Source organism: Prionailurus viverrinus, chromosome A1 (genome assembly GCF_022837055.1).
Source record: "Prionailurus viverrinus isolate Anna chromosome A1, UM_Priviv_1.0, whole genome shotgun sequence".
Classification (NCBI taxonomy): domain Eukaryota; kingdom Metazoa; phylum Chordata; class Mammalia; order Carnivora; family Felidae; genus Prionailurus; species Prionailurus viverrinus.
This window is the reverse complement of record NC_062561.1, coordinates 93,551,685-93,565,396: the sequence shown is the minus strand read 5'-3', so window position 1 is coordinate 93,565,396 and position 13,712 is coordinate 93,551,685. Positions and strand designations below refer to the sequence as shown.

General features: G+C 46.5%; 1 protein-coding gene across 1 annotated transcript in view; it reads right to left on the bottom strand.

The window, feature by feature from the left end:
* KCNN2 (potassium calcium-activated channel subfamily N member 2) overlaps positions 1 to 7,973 on the bottom strand; it is a 159,052-nt gene extending 151,079 nt beyond the window's left edge. Inside the window, exons 1-3 of the mRNA XM_047861190.1 lie at positions 7,784 to 7,973; positions 5,638 to 6,917; positions 4,892 to 4,987 (exon numbers count right to left, since the gene is read on the bottom strand). Coding sequence (XP_047717146.1) covers positions 4,892 to 4,987; positions 5,638 to 6,917; positions 7,784 to 7,805 — 1,398 coding nt within the window. The 5' untranslated portion in view covers positions 7,806 to 7,973. The remainder of the gene's footprint in view (positions 1 to 4,891; positions 4,988 to 5,637; positions 6,918 to 7,783) is intronic.
* Between the last annotated feature and the right edge of the window lie 5,739 nt (positions 7,974 to 13,712).

Here is a 13,712-nt window from a genome sequence, read left to right as displayed (position 1 = left end):
AGACAGGCCTCTATGTGTTGATGAGGAAAAACCTCCAAGAGATATTAAGGAATAAAAGCAAGGGTTGTCTGTACCTCAACACATCTAAAGAGTCATTTGTGAGAATTCTGGAAGAGTATATGAGAAACTTAAAAGTGGTCACCCCTCAAGAATAGGTCTGAGAGTATATGAAATGTGACTATCCCATTTATTTTAAATTCTCCTGTACTGTTTTATTACTACATGTATTATTATTTTATGAGTAAGACTGGTAACTCTGTGCCATATTTTCTGCATGGTCTGGAAGCATCTACCTTCTCTTTGTAGGAGGGGGTAAGGGAGCATTCTCCCCAGGCTCCCCAAGGCAAGGCAGAGTCTGCTAAATGGGTGTTTGGCCACGCCTCTCCAGCCACAGCCTTCAGACATGATCAAGGCTCCTGCCCTCACTCACTCCTTCCTCCTTTGGGTGGCCTAGATGCATAAGTAGAAAGAATGTTTAATTTCTGTTCTTCCAGTTTTAGGTCTAAGTCATCCATCACTGAAAAGTGAACTTGAAAGAGAAAGAGTTAGTTATCCCACTGCAAAAGATACCAAAAGAACTATGAGTGTTTCCTCTAATGCTACTTATGTAATTATACTGTTACTGAGACAAGAATCAAACAAAAATGTTTTCAACTTTCAAGTATGTACCTGCAGTGCTTCCAAATTCCATGAGACCCAGAAAGATGGAGGTCCACGGAGCTTTCTTTCCCAATTTAGAATCTTGTGTTTGTCTCTCTCAAAAATACTAAGCAACTATTTCATCTAAAATTGCTTCCACACAAGAAATTCAAGGATACTGAAGTTGCAAAGATGAAGTGGAATCTACATTCCAATTTTCCGATGTTGAAGATCTTAAAGGGTATTTGAACTTGACTGGGTACTTATTCCATCAAAGACATGCCCCCAATCCCATGGAGAAGGAGAGGAGGCAAAAAGGAAAGTCACAAGACATCATACCTCTGTTCTTCCTATTATATGACCTGAGACTTAAGAAGGGTAACCTTTCCGAATCATATAAAAGCAGTCCCTACAGTGTTTTTCCTTTTTCAGAAGACTGTGGGGGCTCCTGGGTAGCTCAGTTGGTTAAGCATCCGACTCTTGATTTTAGCTCAGGTCATGATCTCATGGTCATGAGATCGACCCCCACATTGGACTCTGTGCTGACAGCACAGAGCCCCATCTCAAAATAAATAAATTCACATTGGAAAAAAAAAAGAAGACTGTGATACATACACATTTACTGAAGTTTGTTTATTTATTCATCATTCATTCTCGGGGTCAGGGTTTATTTTTTTTTGTTGCTGCTTTGGCTTTACCAATGGATATATAGAAAGTAAAGCCAAATGTCTACTGGAAAAAAAAAAGTCTAATATCTACTCAGCTGCAAAACTGCTCCCACTAAATCTGATTTTATGGAAGCATTCTGACACACACATACATACACACAGTGATTTCATTTTTGGTTGGGGAGGGGTATTCAAGTAATTAGTGGCAAGGACAAACTAAGGCCGGGTGCACTGAGCTGTCTGTGGTACTGAAAACGACACCATAGCTGCAATGCACTGAGCTCTGTTCTTTCAAAGCCTCCTCATCACACTATTTTAATTCAGGCACTTCCGACCATGACTCACCTGAACCATCTTATTTTGCCAGAGTGTGTATAAACATTTTATAAAAGGTCACACTGACTTACTTTCCAAGGTTCTCCATGGAAATGTCAGGGCCTCCCCAAGCTTCGTTAAGCAATTCCAGTGGACAGAGAGCCAGAACTCTGGCTACCACGCTTTGCCTGAATGCAGTGAGAAATCATACCATGTACCAGAAACCCACACTAGCTAGCTCTCACCATCCAATCATCATGCTGGTATGCTAAATGGGAAAAGGAAAAACCTGTCTTTTAAGACCACATGCTACATCCAAAGACATGCTCTGATCAGCAACATAACCCCTGTGCTGAATTCTTTCACTCAGAGCAACTCAGTATGTTTGGAACTGTTAACAGTAAACTGAAAAACTCCTACTTGCTTAAAACTTATGAAAGAAATACACCTATAGCAGTGACATCAATAGGTAGAAAGAAAGAAAGAAAGAAAGAAAGAAAGAAAGAAAGAAAGAAAGAACAATTCTTCATTTTCCATACATATATGCACAAACCTGTGCTCTTACTTAGTTCCACTGGGCTTCAGGGTGAACTACTTTGGTGATACCACTAACTCTATTATCTCAATAAATTAGTACGTGTTTTTCTGGCTCTTGACTTCCAGCTCAGGGTCCTCAAGTGTATTTAGTCTATTTAGTCCTTTCCCCAATTTATACATTTTAAAAAGCAACTCAGATAAGAATTTGCAGCTTCAGCATGAGGAAGAAACGCCCTCAGATAAAATGCTGAGTGTAAAAGTGACACCCAAAACAACCAAATGATATTACCCGAGCATCTATCTTTAAATTCAGTGTGGCTGCTTTAACAGAAACTATATATCATATAAAATAAACCCAATTTAAAAAATCTAACATCCTGTGATATTTACATCGCCTTAACAGTAGAGAAGTTCACTGTGCTTACAAGTTTTAGAGGAACAACTCATGTCCTCAATTTTGTCACCCATGCCATACATCTTCTAATCAATAGATCTGTGCATTTATGAAACGGAAATAGTCCTCAAAGTGAGCCAGTGAATGGAATTCCAAGCGTGAAAAATCTTTAAAAATATGATTCCTTGTATTTTTATTAGTTTCTAGAAGGCTCAAGAGTGCTAATATGGTATCAAAAGAAATTGTTAACAACACATAATTAACATGTGGCCACTCCTCGCAAAGTCCTCTAAGTTATTTACAAAAGCCTCCCAATGATTCTGAAAAAGTCAGTGTTTTCAGGCAGAAGACACTTTGCTCTTGATATCATCCAATGTCTCCCTAGAGAATGCTCATGTAGCTGTGTGCTTTTCAGAAGGAAAGCCCAATGTTGAGAAAGCCAATGCTTACTAAACACACCAGCAAGCTCTCTTTCCAGGACGAATGAAATAAAACCATTCTAGTCCCCAAGTTTTGTTTTCAGTTACTTGATTTTTTAAAAAATACCTGAGAAGATTTTAATACATTGAACCTATCCATATTCCAAACTTTTAGATTTAGAGAGAAAACATGGACAAAGAAGCTATCTGGACTAGACGCTGGAGGTCTGGTCACACTCTGCCCTGTGTTGCTGGGCAATCTGGCAATCTACTCACCCCTTACGATTTCAGATTCCTCATCAGTAAACTGAGTCAAAGGACCATTCAGTCCTATTTTGTTCCTCCCATCTCCAAGTGTCTATTCTTAAAGTCAAAACAAGAAGCTATGCTCATTATGTGTCAAGTCATATTTTAGTATCGCTAAAAAATGTTCTCGAAAGAGGGGCGCCTGGGTGTCTCTGTCTGTGAAGCGTCTGACTTCTCGATTTCAGCTCAGGTCGTGATCTCACTTTTCTTCAAAAAGAAAAATGTCCGAAAGAATCTCAGAAGCCCCCGATCACAAGCACTGAATTAAAACGACCCTCTGCATATTATTAAAGTGTTCCAATGTGCGTTCGCCTTGTTCGGCCAGTACAGTTTTATGACTTACCTTTGAATATTCTCACTCTTGATTCACTAACTTTATCCCTTCAAAGTGGCACTGTCCCAAGTTTCTGCAAATGTTAAAGTAGGATGAAGGAATTCTCTAGGCCCCTTTAGGGCCAGGGGTGTCTTTATTTTGTTTGCATGATACTTAAAATTGGTTTCTTCCATGTTTGGTATGTGCTTGCTAATTACTAACCTAAAACTGATTTAACTTATAATTAATGCTCAATCATTCAAATGGCAAGTTCCATATGATGTTTTAAATTTAAAGGCAACTACAAAGGAAAGTATCCTAAATGTGAGGGTTTAATAGTTCCAAAAAATACTCAACAACTGCTCCCCCCACAAAAAAAAAAAAAAAAAAAATCAGAAAATACGTATCAGTGTAAATTCCAAACTGGAAAATCCTGCTTAATTTTTGAAAACTCTAGTTGTTTTACTTCACAAACTTTCCTATTCCTCTGACAGAAGGCTACAGCCAAGTAAACAACTCAAAGATGACCCACGAATTTTATACGAGGATTGTGAAATTGTTAGTAATGGCCAAATCTAACAATAGAGTTCCTGGCTGCATTTAAACAGAACATTTCCTAACAAGGCTGCTCACAAGGGCAGTGGCCTTTGCCCTTAAATGATATTTAAAAAAAAAAGAAGGCAATGTAATGATTGTAGCTAAAAATCGACCCAACTACCACGTATACAGAATTTGTATGCTAACCTTAGAACAGATTTTTTTTCTTCTTTAATGTTTGGGGATATGGAAAGAGTTCGAGTTTTTCTCATGTCTTATTTACATATATTAGCTAGGAATAACATGTGCTTATTTTCTTCTAAGAAACATTTCTTCTCTAATGTCTATGTTATAAAAAATACTGTACAGAGATGGACCCTGTCTTCTGTAATGACGCACCCACTGGGAGTGGGTGTCCCAATCAAGAATACACATTTATTTACCCTACCGATTAAGGCTAGCACCTAACTGGCCTTAAGGAAAGCAAATGCAGTGACTGATTTAGAGAACTGTATCTACCTGAAGAATAGAGGGGGAAATCTTAAAGGTTTAAAGGGTAGAACCCAGAAGCGACTGCATGTTAACATGCTGTGTTGTTTTGTTTTGAACTTCTTGAAAGAACAGGTCAGGTGCTAACGCAAGACTACAGCGTGTGTCTTCTGTAACCTCAAGCAAGGACACAAGGGCTTGGAAAAAGCTGCCCTGCTTGTCCAAGCAGGCGGCAGCGCTCTGGGTCATTCATAAATAGCAGAGCCCAAGTTACCTGTATTTCCCTGGCGTGGTACACGATGATCAGCCCGAGCAGGATGATTGTGGAGAGACTGATAAGGCATTTCAGAGCTAAGGAATACAGTGACGCCTGCAACACAGTCAGACAGAAGCACTTTTAAGAAACAAGTACTTTTGACCACCTTCCGGGGGTGGGGGTCAGTCAGTCCCCAGCAACTGGAATCGAACTCCCAGGAGGAGGATGGGGATGAGGGGAGTACCTGTCTTGGCTCTGTGATCTGTCAGATCACTTGGCCTCAAAGGGAAGGGAGAGGAGAACAGGGCAGGCGGATGGCCAGGCAGCGCATCCGCGCCATCACAGACTCAAGCGCAGATCCCGGCTCTGGAAACCGAGAGCGAGTTATTGCTGAGTTTAAGCGCTTTGGGTTGAAAGGGGCCTCTGAAATCCCAAGCACACATAAAAGAATAGAGCAGGCTTTCCCCCACTGACTCCTGGAGCTACTTATTTAATGTGCCCAAATAAGCTGGGCACTCGCTGCCTCTAGAACTTTGGCTGCGCACAGAAAGGCTTCCTCTCCTAGAGTTGCCTGGAGGATCAGGGGTGCGTCCGAGCCGTGCTCACCGTCCCGGCTGGCACCTCCGACCGTCCAGAGGAGGCTCGGACCCGCCGGCAGAGAGTTCCCACCAGTGCTTACCCCAACCACCCAGCGTCCGGCCCGCGGCCCCAGAAGGCTGGGGCGGGGGAGAAAGGGGGGGGGGGGAGTGGATTCCAGCGCCTACCTTGTCGTAGGCGCCCCACGACAGCTCGGTCTCGATGACCATGACCACGATGCCGAACATGCCGAAGATGAGCGCGTAGTCGCTGAGCCGCTTGCGCTTCTCGAACAGGGCGCGCCGGTGGCCCAGCTTGTAGCCGATATTCTGGTTCTTCTTTTTGCTGGATTTGGTGCCACTGCTGCTGCCATGCCCGCTGCCGCCGCCGCCACCGCCGCCTCCAGCGCTGCCGCTGCCACCGGCTCCGTAGAGCGCCAGGTTATTGGAGTTGTTGTGCTCCGGCTTAGACACCACGATCTCCGGGGCTGAGGACGAAGCGGCGGCGGCGGCGGCTGCAGACGGGGAGGACGCGCAGCCACCTCCTCCGACGGGCGCGGGGGGCTGTAAGGGCTGCGCCTCCGAGTCCATTTCGTGCAGGTTCCGGCGGGACGCGCTCAAGTTGCTGAGCGGCCGCATGACGCCCCCGTTGTACCTGCAGCTGCTCATGGCTATTTCGGTGAAGGGGTTGCTCTCGCGGCGCGCCTGGGGCTGGTGGTGCTGGTGGTGCGCCGGGTGCGGGTGGTGGTGGTGGTGCGAGAGCGGGGGCCCGGAGCCCAGGCTGCCGAGGCTGCCCGTGGGGCTGGCGGCGGGCTGCAGGCTGTGGCACTGGTGGTACTGGGAGGTGGACGCCGGCTGCTGCGTGTACTGCTGCCGGAGCGCACTGGCATGGCTGGACGGCGTCAGCTCGCTCACATTGAGCTGGCTGCCCCGGCGCGACGAGCAGCAGCAGCAGCACGACGAGCCCGACAGCGGCGAGGAGGTGCGGGTCCGGAAGGCGCCGCCGGGCGAGGAGGTGCGGAGCAGCAGGGACAGGTTATCCCCCGCCCCCGCCCCCGCCGCCGGGGCACCGGAGGAGGCGCAGCTGTTGCACCGGAGGCATGGGCTGCTGCCGCCGCTGCCCGGCTGCTGGTGCGCGAGGTGCGGGTGGTGCTGAGGGTGCGGGAGGGACGCGAAGGGCGGGCACGGCTTGTCCTGGCTCTGTTGCTGCTGCTGGCAATGCAGGTGTGAGGAGCGCGGCGGCGGCGGCTGCTCTGAGAAGAAGCCGCGCTGGAACTGCAATGGGGTTTCCATGTCAGGGCTGTTAAAGCTGCAGGGAGACCAGGCGGTGGTGCACCCTGCGCAATGCGTTATGGTCGGGAGCGGGGACTCCTGCTGCTGGTGCGAGGAAGGGCCCATGCCGGCTCCGGTAGAATCCAGGCGGAGAGTCCGATTGGTCGGGCGCACCAAAACAATGGGCATGACATCACCTGCGGGGACCGAGACTGAGTTTGCGGCGCGCGCGGCTTAGGGGAGCGCGTGTGTGAAAGAGAGATGGGGAGGAGGGAATCTGCAGGATGAGAACCCTGGGGTGCGCAGGCCAGGGCAGAGTGGGGGTGGGGGGGCACCTGCCGTTTGGGAGCGCCTGGGAACAGCACCCGGCTGGGGAGCCCCAGGCAGTGCGGCCGGGCTGCAGGGAAAAGAGAGAAGAAAGGGGCGTCCCTGCCTCCCTCCTTCCTTCCCTCCCTCGCCGCCGCTCCCCCCACCCCCCCAGCTGATGCCGGACGCGCAGTCTAGATCACCTGCGCCGGGCACTGCAGCACGTTGGGCCACCCCAGCAGTGGGTCAGGCGCGGGGACAGTGCGGAACCCCTGCCACTCGTCCGCCCGCGTGCACGCCTCGCTGGGCTGCAGAACAGCAGCCCCCTCGCCTCACGCCCACCTCTCCCCAGTCGTCCCGCGGAGAGTGGGCAGCGGGCTGCCCGCCAAATAACTGCGGGGGCACCCGCTTAGGAGAGAAAAAGTTTGGCGACTGGCTACGCCAGTGCAGCAGGGCTTAGGGAGAACCCTGGAGCCTGAGCCCAGGTTTGGCCGCTGCGAGTTCCGAGCGAGCCCCGCGCCGCGATCATTCCCCCGCCGCTCGGCTCCGGGGCCGGGGAGTCGGGATTGGCTGAGCGGCGCTCTGGCCCGAGTGCGCTGCGGCGCTGGGAGGGTTAACCGCCTTGGCACTCGGGGCCGGGGGAGGATGGGGGCGGGGCCGGAGGAGGGGATCCCCACCGTCCGCGGGAGGAGCCCGCTCGGGCTTCCCGGGTCCCCCTGGCGGGGGCGGAGGGCTTTCCCAGCTACCGCCCGCTCACATTTGCGCCTTCCGCGGAACATGAGGGGCTGGCGCCCCCGGCCGCCGGGTCCCCGGGCTCTGGCGCTCTGGCCCTCTGGCTTCCCCAATGGGTAGGTCCGTTGGCTTCTGCGGCGGTGGAGAGGCGGCTTGCTCGAGGGTACGGGGGCTGCTCAGCGGCCGCCGGCCGCCAGCGCCTCTTCTGTTCCTCTTCCTCCTCCCCACCTGCAAAGCACAGACAAAGCAAAGGCGGGTGTCACTGATGCGCACACACCGAGCATCTCCTTGGCGGAACCCTGACTGCGGCGGTGGGTGGGAGAGGGGCCTGGAGCGGGCTGATTCGCACCGGTAGTTACAGCCTGGCTGGGAAATTATTAATAACGACAACTCCGGCTGAATGTCCACTCTGGGGACAGTGCTGGAGTTTGGCTGGAGTCGGGTAAAATTATTTACTTTCTAATAAATCCATGAAAATGGCATTTTGTGTCTCACCAATTTCCTGCAATGTGCTCTTCTCTTAGGGGATATACCAACACAAAGCAGTAGGGGACCCTTTTCGAGGGCTGTGACTGTTCCGTCTTAAGCCCTTCGTCTTAAGCCCTTCTAGTTCCGTTTTTCTTTGTAAATTGAAATCCCCGTCTCCCCGAGGAAGGAAATGGCAGACACTAGCCAGCTGAATATTTGTTTCCGTTTTAAATCGTAATTTTAAAGCGTGATTTTTATGATCAATATTATAATGAACTAGACCAAGAAATTGGAGTGTAAGCAGATAACCCTCATTAGGTAATTGGAATTTTCAGCTGGATCCAATTTCTTGATATTCTACTCGGCATCTGCCCTGAAGTTGCTTACCAGGTACCTTGTCCTCACAGTGTGTGTGCGCGTTTTCAATGCCATGGAGTGAATAATTCATTTTAGGATATCCTTTGGACACGGGTTAAACAATTTTAATGTTTTGTACGTGCAAGTAAACAGATCCACAAGAAGAAAAGGACAGGGTTGCTTTTAGGCCCATAGACCTCGACTTCAGACACTGAGTACTGTCACAATGGACAGTTTTCAATAGCCTTGGTCAAGCGTAGAATTTGAATAGCTAAAAAGTGGAGACAGCATTTTGTTTTTATCATCTCCCATGATTTTTGGCAATTCAATAAGACATGTTTAGAATTCTGAAAGTCATCGAATTGCTGGGGTGGCTGAGTAGATAGTGCATGAATTTCACGGTGAGCATGACCATTGCAAACAGTTCTAATGAGCTGAATTTCAAATGACAATGAAGCCTTCCAAATCAAAAGTGATTCACCTGCTGGGGTGAAACAAAATTCAACTCAAGCACAAAATCAATCATACATTCCTTTTCACTTTATAACCCATTCTATAGGCTTCTTCCAATTGCTCTGTGTAGCTGAATCTAATGCAGGGGATGCCTGGGTGGCTCAGTCAGTTAAGCAGCAGACTCCATTTCAGCTCAGGTCATGATCTCAGGGTTGGTGAGATGGAGTGCCTCATTGGGCCCTGCACTGACAGCACAGAGCCTGCTTGGGATTCTCTCTGACCCTCCCTCATGTGCATGCTCTCTTTCAAAATAAACATTTTAAAAAAGAGAAAAGTTTGATTCTTCTTTACAGATTAAATTCTTCAAGGAAGGGTTACCACGGTAAATCACTACTTTGCTTAACCTTTCATAAATTTAGAAAAAAGAGGACATAGTTGCCTCCCCAAATATCACAATTGTTGCCAGCTGCAAATTAGGTATAAGGTTGTAAGGTACATGGTGTAAAACACCATAAGGAATGGCTGTGTTCTATGTATCACACTGATTTTCTCAAATAGCAAGTTCAAGGCTTCAAAGAGAGGTTCCATACACAAAACAACAGGGACAAAATATCATGTCGTTTGCCATGTATATCTCTATGCCTTGGTTAGAGATTAGGTGCAGTACCATGAATCATAGAGAAACAAAGAGCGTTGACTAAGATGTATGGCAATGACGTACGGAGTTCCCATCGCTCACAAAGGATGCTCAGGGGGAGGACAGAATGCATACAGTAAGAAAGAAATGGAGATCTGACCCACAGTGTAAGGAATTGCCAGAATACCAAAACTCAGATTGATAGTGCTTCCACCCAGCTGGTTTTTTGTTTTTTTTTTTTTTTTTTTAAAGCTCATGAACTCATAACATGGAACTCGCCATGACTGGGGAGAGAGAAGTCAATCAGAGGTATATCCTCTTTCTGTTTTAAGGAATCACCTGCTCACACACCCCCAAAAAAAGTCACCTTGCTAATAAATGACTGTGTGTGGAGAGTACAACAATCCTCTCTCAGTCCGATGATGAAAAACCTCAAGATGCCCCCAACAGCCTCTTGTTTCATTTTTTTTGCCGGTGTCCTCATAACCTGCTGGTTTGGGGCATCTTACTCTATTGGTTTGTGACACATTTAAGAAGTTCCTGTTTCCATCATTGTTCTCTTCTTTATAAAATTAACAAATGAGTCTTAAATATAGATGTAAACCTTTAAAAACTGTCTATCATAATTTTGCCTTTTTTTCCTATAAAGGATTATAGAGAAACATGAAACAAAGTCAAACAGAGCAACAAAGACAATGTCCTTCCACAGGGATGGTGCTGTGCATGTAATAGATGCTCATTTATATTTCTAAGACCCAGGAGGGAAAGAGAGGGAAGCGATGAAGAAAGTTGGAAATAAAGGTCGCAAAACAAGCCCCATAACCCCTGAAGGATAAGCTTTTGGAAAATTACATTTGCTTCTCTTTCTGCCATGAAGATATAGAAGTGCTGGAATTTCTCTAGTTTAACACCAGAGGTCATACTCATCCACAAAATGCATTTCAAATCTAACCAATTAGATGCCTTCCTTGATTTCCAGTACCATTTTTTGAAAAATTACCTGTTTTTTTGGAATAGACTAGAACTGTGTTCCCGTATTTGTGAACATGCTTGTTCCCATATTTGTGAACATGTTCCCAAGCTTGTGAACATGCACAGACACATAACACCCCCCACACCCGCCCACACACACTTACTAGGTGTCTTAGAAGAAGAGTTTTCCCAGACCACATTGCGGGGGGGGGGGGGGGGGCTTGGAAAAAGTGGCAGGTTTGCATATGCCATTGCTGATAATTCTCTTTTTCACAGGAATTATTTGTGCCCTCCCCCTTCATTGTGCCTTCAAAAGCAAGACTCCCTGAATGTGGATACTTCTGATCTATTTCCAAAGGCCATCAGAGCAGTTGAGGCAGGCACCCAGGGCATCTGGTACCCACAGTCTGAGGGAAACTTTGGCCTACAAAATAAATGTTTTTCTGAGATTTTCTTTTTCCTTTGCCCACATGATAAAATCATTTGGTTGGTGCTAAACAAAGAGGTTGCAAAAAGACACAGCCTGTCTGAACTTAGTCTGCTTAGTGGTAAATCTAAGTGGGGAATCACGGTAATACCAGAGTTATTTTCTTAGCACAATAACAAGTCCACATTTGCCAAAACAGAACAATTAAGAGGCCATAAGGACAGTTATTTTTATTTTTATATTAAAAATTTTTTTTTAACATTTATTTATTTTTGAGAGAGAGAGAGACAGAGCCCAAGCCGGAGAGGGGCAGAGAGAGAGAGAGGAAGACACAGAATCCGAAGCAGGTTCCAGGCTCTGAGCTGTCAGCACAGAGCCTGATGCAGTGCTCGAACCCACAAACTGTGAGATCATGACCTGAGCCGAAGTCAATGCTTTAACCGACTGAGCCATCCAGGCACCCCAAGAGCAGTCATTTTTAAACCACAGATTATCCTACCTCCTAAGAAATAAACCACATTTGAAGAAAACATTAGAATAATCATTATAAGTATTCTTTATACTTCTGCATCATGATCAGAAAGTGTCTAGACCTGAATGAGCTTATTGGTGACAGTCTTGTTAATTTTTAGCCATAGTGCCATTATTCAGGGGCTGATTACCATGTTGGGGACTATTCATTAACTTCATTAACTTTCCAAATTTTTTCTACTATCATCTCTGTCTTGCTAATTGGCCAATCTGCCAAAGTCTCAGGAGCGCCAGCCAAAAAAAAAAAAGAAGAAGAAGAAGAACATATACTAGTTTTGCTAGAAGTGAACCCTGTTACATAATTAAATAGGTGAACACCAGGCTAAAATTATTGACTAGGATAAGTCTTTTTAAGATAGCTTGCAATTTCATAAACAAATATCCCTTGGCAGCTAGAAACACACATCCAAATCTAGAAAGTCATTAAAAACAAACCAAACAAACCCTTCAAGGGCAGCAATCCTAGTTTAAATCCAGTTTAAATCATTCTAGTTTATACACACACACACACACACACACACACACACACACACACACACACACACATATACGTATATACGTATATATACGCATATACGTATATACATATATATGTATATAAAATAAATAAATATTTATTTATTTATTTACAGAAAGAGAGAGAGAGAGAGAGAGAGAGTGAGGAAGCGCCAATGCACTGCCAGCACAGAGCCCAACGTAGGGCTCAAACCCACTAACCACAAGACCCTGACCCAAGCCAAAACCAAGAGTCAGATGCTCAACAGACTGAACCAGCCAGGTGTCCCAGCACATTCTAGTGCAGAAAGCAGTTGCTTCTATGTTATTTTACTTCTGTATCATGAGAACCCTTAGGGAAGGTAGGAAAGGGGAAAGGTTTCACTATCATTTCCATTTTATAGGCAAGGGTAATTCGGGTGATGCGGTGCCTGGGCTACCCCAAGTCACACAGCTAATGAGTAGCCGAGGAGTGTCCAGACCTCAAACACAGCCTTGTGAGTCTGTCTGCTGAGTCTGTTTCACATTCTTCTAGCATTTCGTCCACAACTGGGGATGGCCTGCTGACTCTACCTAGTTATACGGGCTTGTACTCTACTACTAGTTGTCCAGGAATGGACAGTAGTGGCTTATCACTACCATTCACCTCCTTTGGATGGCCTCATGGACATTTCCTCACTGGTGTGATTGGGATTCTGTGATTTTTGACTATTGTCCTCCTGTCGACTTCATCTGCTCAACAGGATAATTTCTGTGGATGTAACACATGTGTGGATAAAATGGCAGTGCTGTACGCAAGCAGGTCCAAGGTGCCTCATGAAAAACTGTAAAAAATATAGAGATTCTGGTCCAATCACACACAGTTTTCTGCCTAGTTTGATGGCAGGTCTACCATTCCTGACCCATAGTAGAAGCTGTAGAGCAATGAAAAGTATACCAAGCCCATTTTGCCTTTTTCTGTAATAAGGGAGGCTCAGGCTCCCTCCCTGGCTTGGAGGAACTTGTCTGTAGCCATTTGTCTTCTCACTGCTTCTTCCTTTATGCCAAAGAGTGGGGAGAGCCATGTCACCAGAAGAGTCTCAAAGAGCCTAGCAGAGAATTTGTCTAAAAGCTGTATTTTGGGGTGCCTGGGTGGCTCAGTCGTTTAAGTGCCTGACTTCTGTTCAGGTCATGATATCACGGTTCATGAGTTCGAGCCCTGCACCGGGCTGTGTGCTGACAGCTGAGAGCCTGGAGCCTGCTTCAGATTCTGTGTCATCCTCTCTCTCTGCCCCTCCCCTGCTCATGCTCTCTGTCTCTCAAAAATTAAAAATAAATAAAATAAAATTTAAAGGTTATTTTTTTTCTAGTACCTTCTCTACAGGTGCTCCTACCCAGATGAGCTTGATGCCAGATCACAAGAGACCACCAGAAACCAGATCAAACCAGACAGACCCAATATGGCGGACAATGTGGACCAAATTCACATTATTCCTTCACTACACTACATTAACAAACTAAGGTCTCCTCCTTAGGGGCACCATGAGAGGAAACCCCTGACTGAATAAGAAAGAGAAAGGGCCATGGCCTAAGTTCCTGGAAATCTCCACCCCTTTCTGGGAATCTGGCTGCCAT